Source organism: Odocoileus virginianus, unplaced genomic scaffold, assembly GCF_023699985.2.
Source record: "Odocoileus virginianus isolate 20LAN1187 ecotype Illinois unplaced genomic scaffold, Ovbor_1.2 Unplaced_Contig_19, whole genome shotgun sequence".
In the NCBI taxonomy this organism is placed as follows: Eukaryota; Metazoa; Chordata; class Mammalia; order Artiodactyla; family Cervidae; genus Odocoileus; species Odocoileus virginianus.
The window spans coordinates 1,098,190-1,125,890 of record NW_027224336.1 but is presented as its reverse complement, the minus strand read 5'-3'; the positions used below and the strand labels follow the sequence as shown (position 1 = coordinate 1,125,890).

General features: G+C 50.8%; 1 protein-coding gene across 3 annotated transcripts in view; it reads left to right on the top strand.

Moving 5' to 3' along the window:
• The window catches only part of GMDS (GDP-mannose 4,6-dehydratase), a 472,279-nt gene that overhangs the window by 74,834 nt on the left and 369,744 nt on the right, over positions 1-27,701 (top strand). For all 3 annotated transcript variants that reach the window (XM_070464165.1, XM_070464166.1, XM_070464164.1), the window contains exons 2-4: positions 14,836-14,880; positions 20,950-21,037; positions 22,431-22,540. In XM_070464165.1, coding sequence (XP_070320266.1) covers positions 14,836-14,880; positions 20,950-21,037; positions 22,431-22,540 — 243 coding nt within the window. The remainder of the gene's footprint in view (positions 1-14,835; positions 14,881-20,949; positions 21,038-22,430; positions 22,541-27,701) is intronic.

The window sequence follows — 27,701 nt, the reverse complement described above, 5'->3', positions numbered from 1 at the left end:
GTTTACCTCGGCCTTGCAAGAAAACATGTGCCCGTTGTTGGGCACTGACCTGTTAGACTCTGCTGCCAAGTGGGTGCCTGAGCCTGAGACCAGCGGGACCTGCATTTGTGCTCTAGGAGTGCAGGGGGAGAAGGGGAGAGGGAGTCGGAGGCGGAGAGCCGGGGCAGAGACAGACAGACGTGGAGACAGAGAACGCAACCAGAGCTACACCCAGACGCCCTGGCCTGTAATTAGCTTTCACAGAAGGTGCCAGGCGGACGCTTGGAGCCCACGGTGCCTGGTGTGTGGCCGCTGGGCCCTGTGGTCAGCTGGCCGGCGAATGGAAGGCGGCCCCTGCCTCCCTGGCCGTCCTCCCCTCCCGTCTTGTGGTCTCCTCGGCCCGGGGACCTTTGTTGGTTCACAGGACGGTGTCGAGTGGGGCTCATTTCCCCTCCTCCCTCTCTTCCTGCCTCTTCTGAGTCTGTTTTCAGCTGCAGGGCACGTCAGCAGCTCTCCGAAGGCGGGTGCAGAGTGGGTTCCCGCCTGTGGGCACGGGACCTGCTGGGACTCTGGCGGGTCGGTGCCGAGCTTGCGGCGTACTGCAGAGTTGGAATCTGACCCCCGCTTGGCAGTGTTTCTCTTGCAGTGATTATCCCAGCTGCGCATGCGGCTGGGACAGAGGCCTGGGACCAGCTCGGGGCCTGGGGCCTGCGCGTCCGGGAGGCTGTGGCTTTTCTGGGCCCTCTTCCTCCCCGGTGCGGGCCTTCTCCTCCCCTGAGAGCTGCCGGTTCCCGAGAGAGTCTCCAGAGGGCTGGGGGCTTCCTGTGGGGCCTGGCCCCCTCCCCGGAGTACTTCACTGCTGGCTTTTACGGAATCCTCACGTGCATTCTTTTCTGTTTTGTGTTAGTTTCTGAGTTACTTGCAGGCACTGCTGTTTTGCTCCCCGTGGGATATTTTCTTGGAAACAGCGCTCCTTCCTGCCTTCCCTGCCGTGTCTCACTTGTCACAGTCCGGAGCCAGTGTCAGCTGGCCACTGTCCCTCCCGAGACCCAGGCCGCCGCCTGGAGGCGGCGGGGTCAGCGGGGTGGCTGAGGGGAACCCGGTACCATCACTTGGGGCGTTTCCAAAGCCACGTTTTCTGCCGCCGTGCTGTCACCAGAATCCAGGCTTGTGTCGTCCCGGGGTAAACTCCAGCGTTTCTCAGAACCCTGGGGTGGTTCTGTGCGGTTTGTCCGTGTACAGTCCAGACTTAGCTGCCTGAATTACGCGCCTTCCAGAACTCGCCTTGGGTCGGGATTTTCTCAGGCTTTGTTACAGACCCCGGTGTGTCCTTATACCAGACTCACATTGAAAACCAGAACCGAGAGGCTCCTTAAAAACCGGAGTGCGTGGTTGCGTACAGGCTGAGCCCCGTTGCTCTTGGCGAGAGAGGGCACAGTGGCGAGATGGAGCGGCCAACAGCGGGCGCCTGCAGAAGCTGCCCCGTCGGAGTCCAGGAGCCTGTCCTCTCCCTGTGTCTGGGAGGGGCTGAGCAGGGACAGATGCCCCCGCCTGCAGGGCCTCGGGGGGAGTGATCGCAGAGATGGCCACCGGCTGGGTGGAGGTGCGTGCTCTTCAACATGCGATGTCCCCCAAAGTGCTTTTTGGCGCCTCCTCTGAGTGGCAGACCTTCACGCATAACATAGCACCGCCCAGCAAGTAAGCCAGTGATGTCCCCGCTCACATAGTGGTGTCTCATGCTGACCAGCCCACAGGCCGCTTGCCCGCTGAGGTCAGCCTGTCCTGGCGACCAGGAGGTGCTCAGCTCTTGCCTGTCCTCTCCTCGCCGGCACGCCCTTACCCCGGGTGGCATCTGGAGCCGCTAATGCCGGGCAGCTTTCCGGGGAGACGCTGACACAGCCCTCCGTGGACGCCTGTGTGCATGCGCTTGACTTTCATCATCATCCAGTGGTTCTACATCCCGCCAGTCACAGCTCTCCTCCTGTGTCCCTTCTGTTATTTGCAGTGTCTCCGCTTCCTGGGGACTCCACGCTTGCAGAGCGGATCTGCAATGCCCGAGGGCACCCCAGGTGGCGTTTCTGTCATGGCTGTACCTGTGATAGGAAGCCTCACCTGACTGTGCCGTGTGATTTTACCCCTGAAAGAAATCAGGTTAAAAAGAGCAAGAATGTTAGCAAATAGGTAAACTCTACTTATCACCAACAGTGACATTTAAGTAACAACCTCATAACTGAATGTGCAGTAAAATGGAAAAAGATACAGCTGTCAATATATGTGTGTCCTTTTGTTATTCTCATGACCTTTTTAAAGCCGGTAAATAAAAGGACACTTGTTTTTTCTTCCTCCATTAGGCAGGGCACAAATTCTAAAAAGAAATGCACAAGGAAATGTTAATAAATCAGGTAAATCCTAAAATTTAATAATTCTTCTCTTTTCAGTACTACTTTTTTTTTCTTCCAAATTTGAAGTTTTCATTAAGCATGGCCTTGAACACTGGACACAGTGCAGCTCTGTTTTGGTGAGAGTTTCTGCAAAAAGTCATTTCCTCCGTAAATCACTCGGGTGATGGGAGCTGCGCAAGCGTGTGCTTTGCAAAGAAACAGGCTTCAGTGGCCTGGACCGTCACTCTGAGAGATAACAAGAAAGGGAAGAGGGGAGAGAAACTCTGTGTTCCATTTTTGTACAGTTTTAATGTATGTGCGTATTTATTACAAAGAGATTATTTTAAGCATGAAGTTTACCCGTAACTTATTATCAACCTTTCTACAGATCTGGACCAATCTTTATCGATGTATCTGGAGCCCTGAGTTATGAAGACTTTCAGTTAGAATATTGTTCTAAACTTGAAAGAGGCTATTCACAGCGGCACTGAACTGGCCAGTCAGGCAGACCTTGCAGGGGATGTTGACAGGGGCTTCTTCCATTTCCTCGGTTTTCGCCCCCCTTGATTTTGTGCTGAAGGGTGGCGATGGATTTCTGCAGAGCACCATGCTGTCTGGCACAGATGCTGTCCTATGGAAGTCCGTCTTCTTCAGTGGCTAAGCCATGTCCGACCTTTTCCAATACCATGGACTGCAGCACGCCAGGCTTCTCTGTCCTTCACCATCTCCCAGAGTTTGCTCAGACTCATGTCCATTGAGTTGGTGATGCCATCCAACCATCTCATCCTCTGTCGTCCCCTTCTCCTCCTGCGCCTTCAATCTTTCCCAGCATCAGGGTCTTTTCCAGTGAGTCAGTTCTTCCCATCAGGTGGCCAAAGTACTGGAGCTTCAGCTTCAGCATCAGTCCTTCCAATGAATATTCAATGATTTCCTTTCGGATGAACTGGTTTGAGTGTTTCTCAGCCTTCCTCTTATCCCTGCCCTGCCTCTGCTCGGGACTCCTGCGTCTCCTGGTGCCCCAGCGGAGGACACTGACAGCCGCACAGGTTACCTGGCCAGTCCGCTGATCCCGTCTACGTGCGGGGCTGCTGGCCCGTGTGAAGCTGGAGGTCCGAGCCAGCGTGGAAGCCTAGTCCTGTCTCGGTCAGGAAGTGCCTGGCTTCCCAGATGCTCTCAGGCCTGGAGCGAGGGACTGAGGCCCTGGCTTCCTCCCTGTCCTCCGTCCCCTGACACCCGTGGCCCAGCGAGGGTTGGACACTCACTAGTCTGTGACACTTTGCTTTGTTAACAGGTTCCGTAGAGACCAGATTTTACCTCCCAAAGTAGGGACGTAATTACAGAGTGATTGACCGTATTTAGTGAAGCAGGTGCCATATACATCGATTATTACAAGTCTATACAGTGTGACCCTTTCTCTGTTTTCCAGTTGGGATCTGCCTGTGGCGTGGTCTCAGTTCACCTAGTTTGCTCATCTGTAAAATGGATGTAATAGTGGTGTTGTGCAGACGTGTCAGTGGCCGTGAGGCACTGGGCGCAGGGCTGCCCGGCCCGCGTGCTGAGCACGCGCTCGCCCTTGCTGTTAGCAGCGGTGTCGTCGGCGTCGGCGGTGAAGCCAGCTCCCAGGAGGACCACTGCTTCCCTGTGAAGGGCAAAAGCTTGAGCGTGGCATCAATACGGGAGACAGAGAGGCCCAGACTTCAAACTGAGGGGCTCATGAGTTAGAGGGGAGGGGAGGTGGGCGGGAGGCGGACCACCATCTCCCACAGGACGATCCACGTGTCACGTGTGCGTCACACCCACCCACGCACGTGTGCGCTCAGGGCCTCTGGACGTGCTTCCGAGGCTTTCTAGGCCGTTCGGGGACTGCTGGACTGTGTGAGTTGTCCTTCTGCTAACCGTGTGATTAGGAGTGATCTTTCTCTGCCTTATTAGCAGCTCTTCCTTCCAAGCCCACTTTCTTACGACATCTCCCTAAATCACAGGAAAGCATTTTGCTGTGTTGCAGTCAGAGGTGCTGCCAAGTGCTGGGTTGTTTCGATGCCCCTGGAGTCCGGGTTTTGTGTTTTCATTCTTCTTTGCTCATTAAACCAAGAGTTTACAATAATCATTTGCAGTTTGAAAGGAATGCTTTTTAAACCAGTTATCATGGGGGTTCGTTCTACCACTAAAAATCTCTGCTCACCTATTTCCAAATATTTTTTGAGTGTCTTTTATTGGAGATAGAAATTAGTTGGTTTTATATATGTTCTAGATGCTTAGAGAAACAAACTAATTGAGGAAATACAGCCTACTAGAAAAATGTATAAGAAATATTAAAGATAAGAATAAATCATTTCTGGAAGAAATAGGGCACACAGTCATAAACACAAAAACTTTGTCAGTCTTAATATTATCGTAATCAAAAAATGGAAAGAAAAACATCATTTTTTAACCTATTAAGCTAAAAATAAAATATTTTCTAAAATTAACTTTTTAGGTAATTTCTTTCCTCTATGATATTTTATATTAAGTTTACCATTAGACACCAGACTTAGCATTGGAATCCTTTGAAATTGAATGTTAATTTGAAATTAGCTTTACAAAATTTTGAGAATGCTTGTGGGAAAGAACTGAAGATACAGTGATGTTTAGGCTGACAGTGGTGGGGGATGTCCAGCCTCTTTCTAAAATGCTGCCCTTAACCTTCCAGCTCATCACGGTTTCCTGGGAGGTCCTGGATCAGCAGCAGAACCAGTGTTACATCTGGATGTGTGATGTGTGTGTGAGACGTATGGCATGCATGCATGTGTGTGTGAGGCGTGCGGTGTGTGTGTGTGTGTATCAGGCATGTGTGTGTGAGGCGTGCGGTGTGTGTGTGTGTGTGTGTGTGTGGATCAGGCATGTGCGTGTGAGGTGTGCACGTGTGAACTGTGCTTGTGTGAGGTGTGTGGGCAGCGGCTCTTACCCAGCAGAGGGTCCATGTCAGAGAGGAGTGTCCCTCGCTCTTGGCTGTTCAGGGACCGCTGATCACTGGTCTCTGAAAATGAAAGTTGTGTCCAACGCTTTGTAACCCCATGGACTGCAGACCTCCAGGCTCCTCTGTCCATGGGATTCTCTAGGCAAGAATATTGGAGTGGGCTGCCATTCCTTTCTCCAGGAGCTCTTCCCAACCCAGGGATCGAACCCAGGTCTGCTGCATTGCAGGCAGGTTCTTTACCGTCTGAGTCATCAGGGATATCACCTGTCTACGAGGAGGTAAATCACAGAGTGAGAATCTGCCCTTGGGCAACCTCAGCTGTTGTGGGGAAATAACTTTCGACTCTAAAGACGGCAGGAGTGGGATTATCTGCATGTTTTGTGTATTGACGGTGTCCTGAGTCCTGCTGACCCTTCTATCAGTTCGTACTTGCCCTCCTGACCCTTGCAGGCTCCGTCTTGGTCTTCCCTCTGCTTCTCAGCTGTGGGCATCAGTCCAGTATCTTCACTTTAGCTCTTTTCGCAGACCCTTTTAGTGGAAAATTCTGAGATCTGAGATTCTGGAGATCTGTTTTTTTCTTTTCTCTCTTGCCTTTCTTCCCCCCCCCCCCCCCTTTTTGTATCATTCTGCTACTTCCTAACTGTGTGATTGGATGCTGAACATTTAGCGTTTTCAGTCTCCATTCCCTGACCTGTAATTGAGACAGTGGGATTAACTAATCCCTTTGGGCTTTTGAAATCTGTGCTTCTGATGGAGATTTTGTCCAGTGATCTGTGTCGCAGCCATGTGCCCGGAGAAAATGCTTTCGCTGTACATCCTGCCTCTGGATTTCTCAGACTGCCAGAGCTCGTCTTCCCAGGGGCGGTTCTCATTCCAGTTCACAGTAGCGTCTTCGGTCCACCTTTGAGGTGTCTGTGCTTCTCTCGCTGGAGGTACAGATGACTTTGCCATTGTAACTGCGGTTAGCTGAAAATGCGTGTTGTGGAGTGATTAGCACGCCTAGACTCACTGTAGAGTGACCTGCACGCCTAGACTTACAGTAGATTGACCCGCACACCTAGACTCGCTGTAGAGTGACCCGCACGGCTAGACTCACTGTAGGCAGACCGGCACGCCTAGACTCACTGTAGACTGACCCGCACGCCTAGACTCGCTGTAGAGAGACCGGCACGCCTAGACTCGCTGTAGAGAGACCCGCACGCCTAGACTCGCTGTAGAGAGACCCGCACGCCTAGACTCGCTGTAGAGAGACCCGCACGCCTAGACTCGCTGTAGACTGACCCGCACGCCTAGACTTGCTGTAGAGTGACCCGCGTGCCTAGACTCGCTGTAGAGAGACCGGCACGCCTAGACATACAGTAGAGTGACCCGCACGCCTAGACTCGCTGTAGAGAGACCCGCATGCCTAGACATACAGTAGAGTGACCCGCACGCCTAGACTCGCTGTAGAGAGACCCGCACGCCTAGACTCGCTGTAGAGAGACCCGCACGCCTAGACTCGCTGTAGAGAGACCCGCACGCCTAGACTCGCTGTAGAGTGACCCGCACGCCTAGACTCGCTGTAGAGTGACCCGCGTGCCTAGACTCGCTGTAGAGAGACCGGCACGCCTAGACATACAGTAGAGTGACCCGCACGCCTAGACTCGCTGTAGAGTGACCCTCACGCCTAGACTCGCTGTAGAGAGACCCGCACGCCTAGACTCGCTGTAGAGTGACCCGCACGCCTAGACTCGCTGTAGAGTTACCCGCACGCCTAGACATACAGTAGAGTGACCCTCACGCCTAGACTCGCTGTAGAGTGACCCGCGTGCCTAGACTCACTGTAGAGAGACCCGCACGCCTAGACTCGCTGTAGAGAGACCGGCACGCCTAGACATACAGTAGAGTGACCCGCACGCCTAGACTCACTGTAGAGTGACCCGCACGCCTAGACTCGCTGTAGAGAGACCGGCACGCCTAGACATACAGTAGAGTGACCCGCACGCCTAGACTCACTGTAGAGTGACCCGCACGCCTAGACTCGCTGTAGAGAGACCGGCACGCCTAGACTCGCTGTAGAGTTACCCGCACGCCTAGACATACAGTAGAGTGACCCTCACGCCTAGACTCGCTGTAGAGTGACCCGCGTGCCTAGACTCACTGTAGAGAGACCGGCACGCCTAGACTCGCTGTAGAGAGACCCGCACGCCTAGACATACAGTAGAGTGACCCTCACGCCTAGACTCGCTGTAGAGTGACCCTCACGCCTAGACTCGCTGTAGAGAGACCCGCACGCCTAGACTCGCTGTAGAGAGACCCGCACGCCTAGACTCACTGTAGAGTGACCCGCACGCCTAGACTCGCTGTAGAGTGACCCGCACGCCTAGACTCGCTGTAGAGTTACCCGCACGCCTAGACTCACTGTAGAGTGACCCGCACGCCTAGACTCGCTGTAGAGAGACCGGCACGCCTAGACATACAGTAGAGTGACCCGCACGCCTAGACTCACTGTAGAGTGACCCGCACGCCTAGACTCGCTGTAGAGAGACCGGCACGCCTAGACTCGCTGTAGAGTTACCCGCACGCCTAGACTCGCTGTAGAGTGACCCGCGTGCCTAGACACGCTGTAGAGAGACCGGCACGCCTAGACATACAGTAGAGTGACCCGCACGCCTAGACTCACTGTAGAGTGACCCGCACGCCTAGACTCGCTGTAGAGAGACCGGCACGCCTAGACTCGCTGTAGAGAGACCGGCACGCCTAGACATACAGTAGAGTGACCCGCACGCCTAGACTCGCTGTAGAGTGACCCGCGTGCCTAGACTCGCTGTAGAGAGACTGGCACGCCTAGACATACAGTAGAGTGACCCGCACGCCTAGACTCGCTGTAGAGAGACCCGCACGCCTAGACTCGCTGTAGAGTGACCCGCACGCCTAGACTCGCTGTAGAGTTACCCGCACGCCTAGACATACAGTAGAGTGACCCTCACGCCTAGACTCGCTGTAGAGTGACCCGCGTGCCTAGACTCACTGTAGAGAGACCCGCACGCCTAGACTCGCTGTAGAGAGACCGGCACGCCTAGACATACAGTAGAGTGACCCGCACGCCTAGACTCACTGTAGAGTGACCCGCACGCCTAGACTCGCTGTAGAGAGACCGGCACGCCTAGACATACAGTAGAGTGACCCGCACGCCTAGACTCACTGTAGAGTGACCCGCACGCCTAGACTCGCTGTAGAGAGACCGGCACGCCTAGACATACAGTAGAGTGACCCGCACGCCTAGACTCACTGTAGAGTGACCCGCACGCCTAGACTCGCTGTAGAGAGACCGGCACGCCTAGACTCGCTGTAGAGTTACCCGCACGCCTAGACTCGCTGTAGAGTGACCCGCATGCCTAGACTCGCTGTAGAGAGACCCGCACGCCTAGACTCACTGTAGAGTGACCCGCACGCCTAGACTCGCTGTAGAGAGACCCGCACGCCTAGACTCGCTGTAGAGTGACCCGCACGCCTAGACTCACTGTAGAGTGACCCGCACGCCTAGACTCGCTGTAGAGAGACCGGCACGCCTAGACTCGCTGTAGAGTTACCCGCACGCCTAGACATACAGTAGAGTGACCCTCACGCCTAGACTCGCTGTAGAGTGACCCGCACGCCTAGACTCGCTGTAGAGAGACCCGCACGCCTAGACTCGCTGTAGAGTGACCCGCACGCCTAGACTCGCTGTAGAGAGACCCGCACGCCTAGACTCGCTGTAGAGAGACCCGCACGCCTAGACTCGCTGTAGAGTGACCCGCACGCCTAGACTCGCTGTAGAGTTACCCGCACGCCTAGACTCGCTGTAGAGAGACCCGCACGCCTAGACTCGCTGTAGAGAGACCCGCACGCCTAGACTCGCTGTAGAGTGACCCGCACGCCTAGACTCGCTGTAGAGTGACCCGCACGCCTAGACTCGCTGTAGAGTTACCCGCACGCCTAGACATACAGTAGAGTGACCCGCACGCCTAGACTCACTGTAGAGTGACCCGCACGCCTAGACTCGCTGTAGAGAGACCGGCACGCCTAGACATACAGTAGAGTGACCCGCACGCCTAGACTCACTGTAGAGTGACCCGCACGCCTAGACTCGCTGTAGAGAGACCGGCACGCCTAGACATACAGTAGAGTGACCCGCACGCCTAGACTCACTGTAGAGTGACCCGCACGCCTAGACTCGCTGTAGAGAGACCGGCACGCCTAGACTCGCTGTAGAGTTACCCGCACGCCTAGACTCGCTGTAGAGTGACCCGCGTGCCTAGACTCGCTGTAGAGAGACCGGCACGCCTAGACATACAGTAGAGTGACCCGCACGCCTAGACTCACTGTAGAGTGACCCGCACGCCTAGACTCGCTGTAGAGAGACCGGCACGCCTAGACTCGCTGTAGAGAGACCGGCACGCCTAGATTCGCTGTAGAGTGACCCGCGTGCCTAGACTCGCTGTAGAGAGACCGGCACGCCTAGACTCGCTGTAGAGTGACCCGCACGCCTAGACTCACTGTAGAGTGACCCTCACGCCTAGACTCGCTGTAGAGAGACCCGCACGCCTAGACTCGCTGTAGAGTGACCCGCACGCCTAGACTCGCTGTAGAGTGACCCGCATGCCTAGACATACAGTAGAGTGACCCGCACGCCTAGACTCACTGTAGAGTGACCCGCACGCCTAGACATACAGTAGAGTGACCCGCACGCCTAGACTCGCTGTAGAGTGACCCGCATGCCTAGACATACAGTAGAGTGACCCGCACGCCTAGACTCGCTGTAGAGAGACCCGCATGCCTAGACATACAGTAGAGTGACCCGCACGCCTAGACTCACTGTAGAGTTACCCGCACGCCTAGACATACAGTAGAGTGACCCGCACGCCTAGACTCACTGTAGAGTGACCCGCACGCCTAGACATACAGTAGAGTGACCCGCACGCCTAGACTCGCTGTAGAGAGACCGGCACGCCTAGACTCGCTGTAGAGTGACCCGCACGCCTAGACTCGCTGTAGAGAGACCGGCACGCCTAGACATACAGTAGAGTGACCCGCACGCCTAGACTCGCTGTAGAGTGACCCTCACGCCTAGACTCGCTGTAGAGAGACCCGCACGCCTAGACTCGCTGTAGAGTGACCCGCACGCCTAGACATACAGTAGAGTGACCCGCACGCCTAGACTCACTGTAGAGTGACCCGCACGCCTAGACATACAGTAGAGTGACCCGCACGCCTAGACTCGCTGTAGAGTGACCCGCATGCCTAGACATACAGTAGAGTGACCCGCACGCCTAGACTCGCTGTAGAGAGACCCGCATGCCTAGACATACAGTAGAGTGACCCGCACGCCTAGACTCACTGTAGAGTGACCCGCACGCCTAGACTCGCTGTAGAGTGACCCGCACGCCTAGACTCGCTGTAGAGTTACCCGCACGCCTAGACATACAGTAGAGTGACCCGCACGCCTAGACTCGCTGTAGAGTGACCCGCACGCCTAGACTCGCTGTAGAGTGACCCGCACGCCTAGACTCGCTGTAGAGTGACCCACACGCCTAGACTCGCTGTAGAGTGACCCGCATGCCTAGACTCACTGTAGAGTGACCTTCACGCCCAGCCTTAAAGCCTGTGCAGGCAGTGTCGGTGATGCTCTCTCCTTCCAGGAGGGGTGTTTGACTTCATGGTGCTCCAGGTGATGAAAACAAGGGAGTTGATTTTATCAGCAGCTTGTTCTTCACCCAATTCCACTTGTTTTTCTCTGTGTGAAGAAGCTGCTGGCGATGCTTTGGCAGAAACCTCCAGTCTGATTCAGGTGCTGGTCAGAGGGGCCAGGTGCTCATGTTGCATCTGAGATGGTGTCCCTCTCATTCATTCTCTGGGCTGGAAGAGGGTCCGCGTTTGGAATGAGAGGAGAAATGGCCCCTCCTCTCTGTGGGAAGGTGGGTGTCCAGGTACATCATGTGTGGTCGCGGGTGGACATGAGAGTCGTCAGGGCTATTTCAGCCTGCCCTGGACATCGGGAGAATGGGGAACCTTCCTCCACGTCCTTCAGCTTTTCATAGATGTGAAATTTTAGATAATTTTTATTCTACAATTAAGATATGATTCAGTTAATTTCTAGAGTTGTTGTGAATTTTATGGGTTTATATCTGGACCATTCCACCGAGGTGAAGGACAGAGCTACTCAGGGACACAGGTGCAGCCCCAGGCACAAAAATCTGCCTGTTTTGGATTCTAGACTGTGGCTCTGTCCCCTGGGCTTTACAGCCCAGAACGAACATCCACCACCAACCCAAGTCCACCTCCAAACAGCACTGTGGCACTTCCCCAGAGGTGCTGGTGCCCACGTGAGGCCCTGCGTCCTACCCAGTCCTCCGAGCTCCAGGTTGTCCCGAAGTTATGGGACCTCGTTTGGGTCACTTGGTTAAAACAAGAAGCACCATTTAATCCATAAGGTGCCCTGTCATGACGGCAAAGCAACAAAAGCAATTTGATTTACCAATGAATCTGTTTTGGAATTCTTATTACTGTGTTGGGTTTTGGCATGGGCTGGTGGGTCCCGGGGGTGGAGCATGTTTTCTGGGTGACAGTGGTGGGAGCCCCGGGCTGCCTCCCCTCTCACGGTGGGGACCAGGTGGGCAGCTGACCTCCACCTGCCTCTGTAGCTCATGGGCCGAGTGGCTGCTTGCCCTCCAGGGGTGTTCCTGCAAGAATAAAACAGAAAATACTTCTGTGTTTTGAAAATGTCAAAGCCACAGTGGTTACTTCAAACTGTACAGCCTTTAATATGTAGTGGAGCTTCTTTTAATAGCTGTGTGCAAAGTCAGATGGAAAGAGTCACAGTTGGAGTGTCAGCTCTCCAGTGAAAACGTTTCTGTGACGGGGACAGGTTTCCTGAGCCTGGCTGGAACCTGCCCCCGAGTCAGTGTGCTCGTGGTGAGTGAGCGGCTCTTAGTCCCTTAGCCCTCGCATTCACAGAGTCTGGTGTCTGGCTGTGGCCTCGGGGGCGTGACGGGTCAGTCTTCCACCCGTCCTGCCAGAGGGGCTTCGGCGCAGGCTTGGGGGCGGGGGGAGACCGGGCCCAGGGCCCCGAAGCTCCGTTCCCACACTGTGTTGCCGGCCCTATCGCTCGGGAGGCCTGGCAAGGAAGTGGGGAGGAAGCGGGTGCCACCGCTGGTGCAGAATGTTCCAGGCGGCTGGAAAGTTTGAGGAGGGCCGGGTGAGAAGAACAAGACCTATTGACAGTGTCCAGTCCTAGCAGGCCTGCTTCGCATCAGGGTCCGGATAATCACAGCTCGCCCCCTCCCCCAGGGTCTCACCGCTGCCTTTTTTCCTTTTTAAAACATTCTGGGCAACTGTGGTGAAGTACGGTGCATTTAAAATTTTTATTCCAAGAAAAACAAAAAATGTGCAAAGCATAGTGTGGAGCACTTCAAAATGACAACAGCACAGACAAGAAGAAACACGTCTCTCCAGGGCGATCTGACCGCCTGCGACGTTGTTGTTATAGACGCTTTTCTGTCAAGCGATTTTCTGATTGATTGATTTATAAGGCTTTTGATTATCCTCAAATTTCTGATGGCCCTGCCGATCAACCTGGCTTGTCGGAGTGCGCATTGTTCAGCAGTCTTGTCTGATTTACTTTGCATGTTGGGTGTGTGAAACCAAGCAGCTGTGTGAATGTCATGAGCGGGAGAGAAAAAGGAACATGCCAGACCATTTCTCTTCTCCATATGAGTCTATAAACCGGAATATTTATGTCAAGGAGTTAGAAGAAAATTTGCTGCATGTTTCAATGAACCGCAAAATGTGTCCCTGGCACCCTGGCCGAGTGGTCCTGCCGGAGTTCATCCTGACTTCTGCACTAAAGCGTGAACACCCTCGAGGCAACTATGCCATTTCCAGGACCCACAGGGTGTCTCCAGTTCCAGCTTTGAGTCCAGCAATGATAGGAATAAAGCCCGCTTAATTTTTCTTATTGCTGGAGTATCTGGTAGGAACCTTTGAAGCTCAAAAGGATATTTTAAGGTTTTCTTCAAACTTAGGAAACCAAAGAAAACCCAAGTGCTCCCATCCAGGTTTGAGCACAGAGCCCCAGCAGTTGTGAGGTCCGGATGGGTGAGGGGCCCGCCTGGGCTGGGAGCAGAAGCGCAGCTCTGGGGCTGGCCGTGACACACCTGGTCCCCTGGGCAGGGCTAGGGGCGGTCCGCAGCACCACTGTCTCCGGAACCTGAGTCTGTGCCGTGTGGCCTCTTAGCGGTTTAATGAGATGATGCTCATGGCACATGGAATAGTTTACATAGACCCCCCCCCCTCCTTCCTTAGACATTTTAAAAAGAATTTTAGAAAACAAGTTGAGAGGGGATTCCCTGGTGGCTCAGTGGTGAAGACTCTGCCTGCCCACACAGGATACACAGGCTCGATCCTGATCTGGGAAGATCCCACTTGCTGTGGAGCAGCTGAGCCTGTGCAGCGCAGCTACTGGGCCTGAGCTCTGAGCTCGGGAGCCTCAACGAGAGAGGATGCCACAAGGAGAAGCCTCACACTGCAGCTCGGGAGCCTCAACGAGAGAGGATGCCACAAGAAGGCCCCCACTGCAACTGGAGGAGGGCCCCCGCCAGTCACAGCTAGAGAAGGGCCTGGCAGCAACGGAGGCCCCGCACAGCCTAAATACATAAAGTAAATAAAAACAAAAACCAAAAACCAAGTTGCGAATCTCTGTGTTTAGCCCGACACCTTGATCTTAGAGAATGCTCGACTTAAGGCGCATACAAACGAAGCTCTTACTATTCTATATAAAATAAGTGCACTCCTTCTATTGAAATCCATCCATGTGTGCCTGCCCACGGGCAGGGATGATACAGATCTGGTCATGTCTACCGCCTCCACCTCCACCCCACCTCAAAACCCCTAAACCCTTCCTCGTGACTTTCCAGACCCTTGGGTTTGAAGCCTGGGGGGCCTCTTCTCCACGTGCTGGCTTTTCCCAGGGACCTCAGCACCCCGTGTTCTCGGCCCCCTTCCCCTGCCCCCGAGTCCTCCCCCTGCCCTCTCCCCAGCCCCCACAGCTCCTGTCTTATCCCTCCTGCAGTGACCCCACCCCTGATTTTGTCAGCGACCTGCTTTATGTCCCAGCAGCACCAAGGCCTTCAGGAGGCCCACACGTTCTGTGTGTTTCACATGGCTTGCAAGTGGCCAAACGTGAACCAGACCCTCCGGACTCTGAAGCCTCACGTTCTGCCCGTTGCCCCCAGTGTCCCTGGACCTCGGTATCGCCCCGTGCGGGTAGTGGTGCCAGCGCCCGCCTCTTTGTGCCCCCGCGGGCTCAGATGAGCTCCCGCCTGCGGGAAGGCCTGGAGGACGGCAGGGCAGCGCACGGTGTCCACGTCGGATGCCGTCTGCATCGTTTTTCTCGTCGGCTCTGTGGGCCTTGTTTACGTCCACAGAGCCCCTGAAAGGCTGTTCTCAAACCTTGGTCGTGACTGCGTGGGTCTGACGTCGTCCCTCTTCCTTGTCTTCCAGGACGGCTCCTACCTGGCTGAGTTCCTGCTGGAGAAGGGCTATGAGGTGAGTCCCTGGGCCAGTGGAATCCCGCGGACGCCGCGGCCTCCTGCTTCCTGTTTCCTCTGTGCGTGTTTTCCACGGAAACTCTGATAAGGAGGCAGGGGCGGAATGAGCCCCCGGGCCTGTCCCCGCGCCAGCCCATTGTGCAGTTTATCTGCTGGCGAACGCGGGCGGCCCCCCTCCCCGCTCCCTGCTCTGCACGCTCCCCACATTCTCAGATAAACCGGCAGCCAGGCCCGCCGTGCCCTTCTCGGGTGACTTTATGAGGTCGTGTGCTTCACAAAAAAGTCCCGCTCCCAGTGAAGCCCCTTGATTTGCACCGAGCAGTAACAGCTATGGTGCCCCCCAGCCTGAGCGGCAGAGCGGACCTCAGGACGCCGGCTTTCCAGCCCTCGGCTGGTGGGTCGGGGCAGCGCGCGCAGCGGCTGCATTTGCTGCTCTTGCCCTCGTCTTCCTTTCCTCCTCCTCCTTCCAAGTTTACTGCTTTCCCCAAAACAAACAGGAATTTTATATCTGAAATGCGTGTAGCTCCGTGGCACACCTTCCCCTTTTTAAGAACAGTCTTTGGATATGCACCTCTCTAGAGACTTGTGCTCTGCGGTGAACAGAGTCCTGAGCAGCGGCCCACATGTTCCCACCTGATTCGGGGGTGTTTACAGGAAAAACTTGGGATGGCACATTTTTCCAATGGCAGGTGTGTTAAAAAATGTGCACCATGGACCAATGGGAAAGCAGTAGCAAGGAATCTGGCAGCTAAGCACCAGCTGGATTTGAAGAAAAGGAATTTTTTTTTTTTTACTGTAACTCATAATCTTTTTTGAGAACTTTGACTCTTAGACTTTAATTAGGAGCAGATATGATTAAACCTTCTGTGCCCTTATCAAATAATAACTAGTTCTACATCTTGGAATGCCATCAAGATAGGTCAAATGTAATTATAGAAATATACATGTACACATTCATATACATGGATTCCTGTAATAATTGAGTGAGCAATTTGTATTCTGCAAAGCAGAGCATTTTAGTTACGTTATATATGGTATCATTAGAGAAGGAAATGGCAACCCACTTAGAGAAGGCCAGCTCCAGTATTCTTGCCTGGAGAATCCCATGGACAGAGGAGCCTGGCAGGCTACAGTCCATGGGGTCACAAAGAGTCAGACATGAGTGACGGAGCGCGCACACACACACAGAGACATTGAGTGGTCATAAAGAGAGCAGATCTAGCCTGTGTTCATTATTTACAGGATGTCTGCATGTGTCATCTTGTGATGAGAAAATCCAATAATTCTCAGGTTTTGTAGAAAATCTCCCTTTAACCTTTACAGATTTAATTCTACACATTGTTAAAGTGCAGAGGGCAGTTTGCCCCTTTGTAGCGTGCCAGCCAACTTGGAGCAGGGGGTGAGCCAGGCCTTTCAAGGCAGCCCCTGGCCATCCCCACACAGGACTGAGTCTTTATCCTTTCCTGCCACTCAGCTCCACGGCCTCTTAGAGACTTAGGAACTGGGTACCTGTGTCCCCCAGATCACGGTGAAGAGCAGATGAGACACACGTGGGCAACCATGCAGAGGAGCCCGGAGGCCCGTGGGCTGACCCTCATAGGAAAGGCAGGGGGTGCAGCTTGGTGCCGACCAGCCGAGGGACGCAGCCTCTGCAGGAGGCCCTTGGTCTCACCTGTCACCCGCACCAGGGAAGGGCAGGAGCGTGACGTTGCCCAGGGCCCAGCCCTGCGCCTGCTTCTTTTCATCATGAGGGAAAAGGAAACCAGAGGAGTGAAGCTTCCTGTGAAGGTACCTGGTTTCAGGTGCCTTCCTGGCATCGTCGTTAGCAGATAAGCCAACAATATGCTTTTGTACCTATTTGTGCAGAAATACAGAGAGAAACCAGAAAAATAAAGGACACGGTCAAACCCTTGAAAAGCTGCATCTGGGAGTATGTGGACAACCTGTATTGCTCCACTCGGTGACAGGGGCACAGGGACTCAGAATATAAACAGAGGACAGGTGAGCGCGGTGTCCCTGCCTGAGAGGAGCCACCGCCAGGGAGCCTCAGGAGAGAAGAGCGGGCGTGGGCTGTGCAGGCCACGGGGGCTGTCTGCTAGGACCAGCTCCCGAGCATCGGTTCCTCAGCTGTGGGGCCTTCCTTCTGAGTTGCTGGAAATCCTCGAGGCCTTGGTGCAAAGAGGCCAAGCTTTCCGTGGCTTTCACTCTGCAACGTGCTGGCTGTTGGCCTGATGGCCACGTCTGCCCTCCACAGGCCGACGTGCTAGCCGCGTGGTCTCGGCAGCACCCTGGCCTGTGGGTGGGAGTCACGATCGGAGAGGCTGTGAGTGCACCATGTTTTCACTCCACAGAGGACAGTGTGCACGGGAACAGCCTGTACGCGCGTGATCACGGCCCGCGCATGCGCGGGCACAGTCCGTGCGAGCGCGGTCACCGCCCGTCTGTGTGCCGGCCGCTGCCCTTGTGTGCGCGGTCACGGCCTGTGCGTGCGTGGTCACGGCCCGTGCAAGCGCGGTCACTGCCGGTCTATGTGCCGGCCGCTGCCTGTGCTTGGGCGGCCGCTGCCTGTATGTGCCGGCCGCTGCCCTTGCGTGCGCGGTCACGGCCCGTGAGAGCGCGGTCACTGCCCGTGCGTGCCGGCCTCTGCCCGTGCGTGCGTGGTCACGGCCCGCGCGAGAGCGGTCACTGCTCGTTCTATGTGCCGGCTTCTGCCCGTGCGTGCGCGGTCACGGCCCGTCTATGTGCCGGCCTCTGCCCTTAAGTGCGTGGTCACGGCCCGCGAGAGAGCGGTCACTGCTCGTTCTATGTGCCGGCCTCTGCCCGCGCCAGCGCGGTCACTGCTCGTCTATGTGCCGGCCGCTGCCTGTGCATGGGTGGCCGCTGCCCGTATGTGCCGGCCTCGGCCCGTGCGTGCGCGGTCACGGCCCGTGCGTGCCGGCCGCCACCCGTGCGTGCGCAGGCACAGCGTGTGCGTGCTGGCAGTTGACGGTACAGAGTCTTCCGGCTTCTCAGAGGCAGGCCCCTCAAGCAGCCTCTGGAGGACTCGTGACTTCAGGAGAAACCGCGACGTGGAGAATTTAAAAAAATACAGTGGCGATGGCTTTCTATTTTCTTGACTGTGGTCAGTCAATCGACTGTGATCAGTTAATCAGCATTTCTGTGTTATACAGCCTAATCTGACTCTTGGATTTGAAGTCAAACCAGCTTTGTTCTGACATTGTGAGAACTTGATATTTTCTTTTTCATCACTTTTTTTATTTTTCCGAAATGCTGACTTCTATTTAACACACTCAGATTTTCAGAAATTTTGTTTTTGAACTTATGTAATTTAATAATTTTGGTTAAATTTATTCGAAGTTAGCTCATTCATCTTTTCACTTTGGTTTCCTCATTCATTTCTTTTTCTCAAAAATCCTTATAAAAACAAACAGAAAATCCTACCTATTAAATACATCCCTTCTGTAAGAAAAAGCTGCTAATCTCGAATTCTTAACTAGATTATCCAACGTGCACACATTTTGGCTTGTCTTAAAGTTTGCATTTCACCTGTCTCAGAAGTAGACAGACTCAGCTTTCATTAGTTCTTAGAATAATACCTGCTGTCATGGATTAAACATTTGGCAGTCTTTCTTCCCCTATATACACATACCAAGAGTTGGGAGTGAGGGGAAATTAAAACACAGTTTTGTTTTTTTTAAAGCCCCAAACTAGTGCTTAATGCTTTTGGTTGTAAGTGTGGCAGTAAAGTCCTAAGTTCTTTACTTGCTGTGACTTTGTGTAATTGTCTGATTTTCATACTGGGTCCATCAATGTCATTGAATATTTTTAACAGTCCTTTATGTTGATATAAAGAGCCTCACTGGTGACTCAGCTGGTAAAGAATCCACCTGCAATGCAGGAAACCCCGGTTCAATTCCTGGGTTGGGAAGATCCGCTGGAGAAGGGATAGGCTACCCACTCCAGTATTCTGGCCTGGAGAATTCCATGGACTCTATAGTCCCTGGGTCACAAAGATTCGGACACAACTGAGTGACTTATACTTTCACTTCATGTTGATATAAAATGTGTATGTATATAGCATTTCTCTTTGCTTTGGGGTGAGATATGTGACTTATCCAGACATCAGCCTTCAAGAGAAAAAGACTAAATCATATTATTTATAGTTTTTCATTGTCAAAACTAAATTATCTGTTTTTAGGACTTAAAAATTTTCCTCTATCCTATTAAATAAAGCTCAACTTACATCTGAGATCTCTGTATTTCAGAAGTAACTTTGGTAGTAAATACCAGTTTTGATATGGATAAGTATACATGTAAACTTGGATTTTATTAAACAAAGTTTATTAAGTTTATAGAGTAGCTGAACTTTGTCATTAACAACTTGAAAAATTGGAGACTATGAGGTTGAATTAATTCAAGGTTCAGTGTAAGTAGAATTTTCTCTACTTTTAAATTAAGTAATGGGTGTGTGTGTATGTGTGCCTACTAGGTTGCTTCAGTCATGTCCGATTCTTTGCAGCCCCATGGACTGTAGCCCACCAGGCTCCTCTGTCCATGGGATTCTTTAGGCAAGAATACTGGAGTGGGTTTCCATGCCCTCCTCCAGGGGATCTTCCCGACCCAGGGATTGAACCTGTGTCTCTTGTGTCTTCTGCATCGGCAGGCAGGTTCTTTACCACTAATCCCACCTGGGAAGCCCTTAAGTAAGGGGTTTGTATACCCAGATCTCAATGTAATGTTTCCTAGATTTTACTGTTGGCTCCCCGAAGTGTCAAGCAAGTTTGTGATGTTCCTGTCTTAAAATATTCTCATATTTACAAACTTGTTTCGGTTTTAGCTCTTTTGGGAAATAGTGTGGTTTTAGCTCTTTGGATGAAGCATCTGACCAGCAGAATTATTAATTGTGGGTGTGTTGTACCCTTTGCAGAAGCCAATTTTTCATGTATGCCACGTAAAATGATGATGACATTTCTTTCTCTTTGAAAGAAAGTCTTATGTGCTTATAACTCCCCACCCCCCCCCACTAGGAATATTTGAGTCACTCCAAGGATTAATTTTTGTTTGAAATAGACAGAAAACGATTGAGTTAAAATATAGAAGTGTATTCAGCTGCAAATGAAACTACCCAACATAGAATGAACTCTTCTAAAATAAGAGAAGGATTAAAACTGCCACCAGGAGAACTGGAACGTGGGCAGCCGGTGACATAAGCTGGTATTAGCATTGGCAGCACGGAGGAGGAAGTGAGAGCAGGTCTTGAACAATTTCTCTAATGTGTCTGACACAAATAGTCTTTTCTTCAGTGTCGGACAGGTATGCATTCTGGTTCCAACTACTTTTTTTCCCCCTCACACTTGTCATGGTTAAGTCAAAGATAAAGACTGAAAGAAAAAAACCCTCCCTTCCTTTGAGTTTCCTTCATGTCTTAAATCTTGTAGGACCTCAGTCTTGTCCCTGCCCTGAACGACTTAGCCTTCTTAGCTTTTCCACATGACTGCATAATAGCAGCTGCTCCCCAGTTCTCTCATGAATGGAGATACATGCTTACTTAGATGCTGGTGCCTGCTGCGGAGCTCGGGGGTGCCAGGCCGGGAGGCACAGAGCCCTGACCTCATGTTCCAGTCTGAGGGGTGGGCCAGGCTTGCGATGGATGCAGCCTCACAGGCTCTGTCTTCAGTTCCAAATGGAAGAGAGATTTTTGTCAGCAGTAGGACTAAGAATGTGTGTGTGTGTGTGTGTGTGTGTGTGTGTGTGGTTGGGAAAGGAGACACTTGAGTATCTACAGCTAAGCGCTCACTGTGAAGTCACATCATTATCTAAATACTTTCATTGAGATTGGCAGTGAAAACACTGGAAAGGGATGGAGGGAGGTGCCTGCAGGTGATGGGCAGGGGCTGGGGGAAGAGCAAGTGTTGGAATTATTTCTACTAATTCAAAGTAATATCTGTACATCCCAGCTACGTGTTTTTTCAAAAAGCTGAACGTTAGCAGAATAACCTGAGTGTCTAGTCAATCTTCATTGCTGATTTATAATTTAGCCTTTTCCTTCCACCTGATAAAAATGCAGGTCCATGGAATTGTACGGCGATCCAGTTCGTTCAATACTGGCCGAATCGAGCATCTGTATAAGAACCCCCAGGCTCACACTGAAGGAAGTAAGCCGTTCTCTGTCTCTAAACTCTTTCTGTGTAACTTCCTATATTATGGTAAGGTGTTCTGAAGTGTCATTCTCCTCAAAGCCCATCACAGCCCTGACTGCTGTCTGCTCACTCTGAAGCCCTTCCCTGCCTCCCCGCGGCCCTGGGCCGTGGGGTCATTGTGCTGAGGCTGTGCCCGGGGTCCCCGCAGGCGACGCTGCCTGAGAGCCCGCAGGCTAGCCTTTGAGCCCCATTTCCAGGTGTCCCCATGCCCTGGAGTCAGATCAGCTCCACAGAGCCCACCTCTGCTTCGCACGTTTGGTCTCATTTAATCAAGTCAAGCCATCTTTGGCACATTAATTTTAAAAATAATCGGAGAGGACAGGTCCAAAGGCAGATGGCAGTCAAAAACATATGTAAATCTCTTTCCAGGCAGTTGTTAGTCTCTGCAGTTGTGTGTTGTTTTTGGTGACACATTTGCAAGTTGACATCCCAGTTTTCTCATCTGACCTTGGCAGCAGTTCCTGAGGTCGTGAATGAGTCTCTTTTGCCGGTGGAGGCAGAGAGGTTGACTTTGTCACGGCCCACAGCACGTGGGAGACATAGGCATGACGAGGACATGGGTACCACCCGCCTGCAGAGACCCTCCAGGAGCCTGTACTCGCTTCAAGGCCCTGAATATTGGAAGGTTTGGGATCATTGCACAGGCAGTGATGTCGTCAGGAAGATGACCTGCTAGTTGTCTTTCCACCTTAATACTTCGGTTTTTCAGTGAAGCCTCCCTGAAAATTACCATCGTTTTGTGCAAAATGAACTGCCAAAATGGCAGAAATGTACTGCCATTGGATTTAGCTGTAGACCAAAATGTAAAAGTAAGGAAAATATCCAGTTAATAAGTTGCCAACTGGCCTGTGTCACCTGTTTACAGCCGGGAAGTCCGTGTGGGGATCGGCTGAGATCTGGGGTCAGAACACTCTAGATGTCTTTTAATCATCCATGGCCCACGTCAGGCATTCCACAATGGCTTCAGGACTGATGTTTATGAAGGACTGGATGGAAGTTTCTGAATAGAGCCATCCTCACCACCAGTATGTTACAGATTTCTTTTGAGAGCGTACACTTTATTTCCAGATTTTCTTTGAATCTCATTCTTTTGTGACATGTCTTACAGTCACCCAGGCGCCATAAGATACATTAATTGTGTAACATCTGTCATGATTTTGTTTTTAAAGAAAGCTCATCAGTTTTTACAAATCCTCTGTAGACCTGGCAACAAATGTGGACCTCTGCCATTTAGTTTCTTTTCAGACTGAGTCTCGGACTGCCACCCCAGAACCGGTCTGGTTCTCAGGGTTTCAGAACGCACGTTACTATTCCCTTCCCTCTCACAGTGTGTGTTTCAATTTTGCAGACATGAAGCTGCACTACGGCGACCTCACTGACAGCACCTGCCTCGTGAAGATCATCAACGAGGTGAAGCCCACCGAGATCTACAACCTCGGAGCCCAGAGCCACGTCAAGGTGAGCCGTCTGCCGTGGCCTGCTTTCTCTGCTCTGTCCTGAGTTCTGCAGTTTACTTTTTTCTGTTGCTCCTTCTTTTTTTCCTTTTGTGTCTTTTAATTTATTTTTTAAATTTACTTTTAATTGGGGGAAAATTGTTTTACAATGTTGTGTGGCTTTCTGCTGTACAATAAGGCAAATGAGTGCTTCTTAATACGGTTCTAAAACCACTAGTCCCAGTCCTCAAGTTTTAATTCTTTGCACTAGTTCGGGTATTAAGAATCCTAATGGAAACGCTAATACATTTTTAAAAAGTATATCCTCTGTTACTGAACAGTCTATTAAATCTTACTGATGACATTAGAATAAAAGTATTCATTTCTTTGGGGTTGATCTTACAGTCACGAACCCCACTTGGATGTATTTTCTGCTGCCTTAACTCACATTGTGAATGAAGTCTTTTGTTCAAATGTTGGAAAATTAAGTCAATAAAACTTCCATTTTAATATTAATTTCTGGTGGTGATGATATTACTGGCTGAGAAAATAGTATTTTTGAGTGCCAATATGTCAGAATTAATGGAATTAACGTTTTCCTGTGAGTAGTAAAAATGACTGGGAGAAAAACTCTGTTTGGACTCTTGTCCTCTCTGTTGTGACACACACAGCTCATGCTGACTTCTTTCCGTTGATTCAGGCAGATTCTCCGGGTGTCTGTCTACCTCTCCTTAGAGAAGGGTCTTTCTGGAACAAGTCACAGTAAACCTGAGGAGCCACCCCCAGGGTTCTGGCAGTCTTCTTGACTCCAGTTTCTGTTGCTGTGTCCGGGCGAGATCCGCAGTCAGGGATGGTATGAGTCCTTTTAGATACGTGTTTAATCAGGGTAGTTACTGGAGCTTAGAAATACAAGCAACTAACTCCAAGTTAAAGCAGCCCCCTCCCCCAAAATAAAGGGAACAGAAACTCTATCAGCATTTTTGGCTGTTTCATCAGTAAACCTGGAATTCTTGCTTCAGAAAGTGTTTGAGGTGGTTGCTGTTTCTCCACACCCCCAGCTTGGGGCGAAATGAAACTAAGTGCCTGTTTTATAATCTCTTCCAGTTTAAGGAAGAAATTATAGACTAGATCAATGAAACCAAGGGTAGAACATAGTAAGAGAAGCAAGTAGAAAGCCCAGTCTCATTATTGACGCCAAAATTAAAATTTGAGCATAAATCTTCCCAGCACATTTTTCTCCAAGATGTTAACTTTGGAGGATGGCAACCAGTCCACCAGTAAGAATACTTCTTTACCTGTCTGTGCTGTCACAGAAGGTTTCTTGTTTCCTTTCTTAGTTTCTGATGATTCTGTTCTATATCCACGCTTAAGCTCTGGGCTGTGGAACGTGTCAAGGTCTTGTCTTTTGAGAGCAGAGTTATTTTTCTAAGTGATTCTGAATGTATTTTCCATCTGAAAAGGTCTCCGGCATGCTGTGCCTTGAGGGCCTGTCCCCTCTCCTCTAGAGAAGCAGGAACTGCCACTCCAGCAGTGAAGACTTTATCCTGGATTGAGGCAGCCTGTCCATCTTCACGTTGTAATTTATCTCTAGGTTTCTTGCTGTCTCCAGACAAAGTAGAATGTTTTGGAATGAATACTCTGTTACTCAGCTTCCTTTAGATTAAGACGTTTCCTTTGTGATGGTGTTTAATAGATGGTTCATCACTCTAGAAGTCATAAGGTGGAAGATGCAGGGTATTTTATAGACCTATGTATATAAGGACTTCCCTGTCATTTTAGCCTTAAATGAGTCAGTCTTCTCCTTTCTCCAAAATGTCTTTGTAATTAGTTCAGAAAGTCCAGTATGCTTTCCATGCATGCCGGTCCTGCTGTGTCTGCTTAGCACCCCAGAGTGGCCGGGCTGTGCACACAGAGAGCGCAGGGGCTTAGCTGATTTCCTCCAAGTGGCCCTACGTGAAGTTTGTCTGTTTTTATTGGGTTTTGTCTGCTTCGCCTAAAGGCCAGCTAATGGGCAGAAATGGTGCTTAATTGGAGATGAATTTTGGTTTGTAAAATAGGTTAGCCCTTCAATGGCATTTGCGTGCATGGCAGAGTGGAGCACCCACCTCCGCCACAGGGGGTCGTGGCTTTCTCACGGATGACAGAGGCGGGCGCTGACATCCTTGGTTCTTTAGAGATAGGTGATCTCAGTCTCAGGAACGCGTGCATGGTGTCAGGGAGGCTCAGGGAGGAGCTGACAGACACTGTTAGTGGGAGCAGGTAGTTGAAATCAAGGTAAAAATACAAGGCTGAGAGTCAGAACATGGAACATGTTTGTGACGTAATGTGCATCCCAGGTAAGCTGAGTGAGAAGTGTGCTGGGAGGAATGGGAGATGGGCAGGTGGGGTGCTGGGCTGGGTTTGAGTGGCCTCTATGTGTTTTTGTTTTTTTTCTTAATTCAGTTCAGTTCAGTTCAGTCACTCAGTCGTGTCTGACTCTTTGCGACCCCATGAACCACAGCACGCCAGGCCTCCCTGTCCATCACCAACTCCCAGAGTCCACCCAAACCCATGTCCATCGAGTTGGTGATGCCATCCAACCATCTCATCCTCTGTTGTCCCCTTCTCCTCCTGCCCTCAATCTTTCCCAGCATCAGGGTCTTTTCCAGTGAGTCAGTTCTCTTTTCGCATCAGGTGGCCAAAGTATTGGAGTTTCAGCTTCAGCATCAGTCCTTCCAATGAACACCCAGGACTGATCTCCTTTAGGACGGACTGGTTGGATCTCCTTTCAGTACAAGGGATTCTCAAGAGTTTTCTCCAACACCACAGTTCAAAAGCATCAATTCTTCGGTGCTCAGCTTTCTTTATAGTCCAACTCTCACATCTGTACACGACCACTGGAAAAACCATAGCCTTGACTAGACAGACCTTTGTTGGCAAAGCAATGTCTCTGCTTTTTAATATGCTGTCTAGGTTGGTCATAACTTTTCTTCCAAGGAGTAAGTGTCTTTTAATTTCATGGCTGCAGTCACCATCTGCAGTGATTTTGGAGCCCAGAAATTTTAATTAGCCACTTTTTAAATTGAAGTAGTTAATTTACAATAGAATGTGGTTCCCTGTGCTATACAGCAGATTTTTGTTGTTTATTTTATATGTAGTGTGTGTGTATGTTAATTCCATAATTATTAATTAATTCCATAATTAATTCCCTAAACTCCTAATTTATCTCTCACCTTGCCGCCCTGCTATCCCTGTTGGTAGCTATAAATCTCTTTTCTCTGTCTGTGAGTCTGTCTTTTTGGTAAAGAAGTTCATTTGTATCATTTTTTACATTCCGTACACAAGTGATATCACATGACTTTTGCCTTTCTCTGGCCATCTTCACTTAATATGACACTCTGTAGGATCATCCGTGTCTCTGCAAATAGCATTATTTCACCTTTTTATGTCTAATATTCCATTTGTATATATGTGCAACATCTTCTTTATCCATTCGTCTGTTGATGGACACAGGTTGCTTCCATGTCTTGGCTATTGTAAATAGTGCTACAGTGAACATTGGGGTGCATGTATCTTTTTGAAATAGAGTTTTCATCTTTCTTGAATATATGCCCAGGAGTGGGTTTGCTGGATCACTTGCTCTTTTTTTTTTTTTTAGTTTGTGGAACCTCCATACTAGTTTCTGTATTGGTTGCACTAATTTACGTTCCCACCAGCAGTGTACCAGCTTCTCCAGCATTTGCTATTTGTAGACTTTTTGATGATAGCTATTCTGACTGTTGTGAACTGATACCTCACTGTAGTTTTGATTTGCATTTCCCTGATATTTAGTGATGTTGCGCATCTTTTGCTCAGTGTGATTCCTTCAGCTCTGTTCTCTCGCATGATTGCTTTGGCTGTTCAGAGTCTTTTGTGTTTCCATACAAATTTTAAAAATTCTTTTCTGTGATAAACACCATTGGTAATTGATAGGGATTGCATTGAATGTGTAGATTGCCTTGGGTAGTATAGTTATTTTGACAGTATTGTTTCTTCCAGTCCAAGAATATATCTCTCCATCTATTTCTGTTGTCTTTGATTTCTTTCATTAGTGTCTTACAGTTTTCAGAGTACAGGTCTTTGCCTCCTTAGGTAGGTTTATTCCTAGGTATTTTATTCTTTTTGATGTGATGGTAAATGGGATTGGTTTCCTTAATTTCTCTTTCTGATATTTCATTGTTAGTGTATAGGAATGTAACAGATTTGTTTCCTGCAGCTTCACTCAATTCTCTAATGAGCTTTAGCAGTTTTCTGGTAGCATCTTTAGGATTTTCTGTGTATAGTATCATGTCATCTGTAAACAGTGACAGTTTTACTTCTTTTCCAATCTTGATTCCTTTTCTTTCTTTTTCTTCTCTGATTGCTGTGGCTAGGACTTCTAGAATTACGTTGAATAAAAGCAGTATGGATGAGCTCCTTGTCTTGTTTCTGAACAGGAGACAGCTTCAGAGGTGAGTGGAGGTGGGGCATCAGAAGTACAGGACGCTGTTGGGTGAAAGTGGTGGCAGCCGAACTGGGCGTGAGGCGGGTGAAGCGGGAGGCCTGGTGAGGCTGACCCGCTGCCGTCAAGACGTGGGGCCTGGTGGTCCCGGTGATGGAAGCAGGTGTTCGAGGAGGGACTGCTGAGGCGGGTGGGGGTGTGAGGAGTCCTCCCAGACATGTTCTACCAACAGGACTTGAGGGATACTCAGGTAATGCAGCTCAAAGGTAATTTAAAGTATGTTGTGAAGTTGGAGAAAGATGTGGAGTTCGGTCCTAAGGATTCTCGAGAGGCTGAAGCCAAGGCAGCAGGTGGAGACAGAGGATGAAGGCTGATCCTCAGGGAAGGGAGCACTTAGACTGGGGAGGGCAGGAGTCAGGGATGACAAGGGGATGGGATGGGGAGGCAGGAGGGTGGAATTATGTGAGCAAGTCAGCAAATCCTGCCCTCTCAGGCAGGAGTGGTGTCTGCAGGCTGAGTGAGGACCAGGCTCGAGACCTTGGCCACTAGGTTAGGAGCGGCTTGTGACTTTCAGGAATGGCTCAGTGAAGCCTATGTGAAGACAACGGTCAGGAGGGAAATCCACATTGAGTGGTTTCTTCTCTAGAAGTTCCCTGGCCTGAGGAGGGCCCACCTCAGCATCAGCTGTAGGCTTGGGGTCTTTCCCCAGAGGGTCTCATCTGCAGGG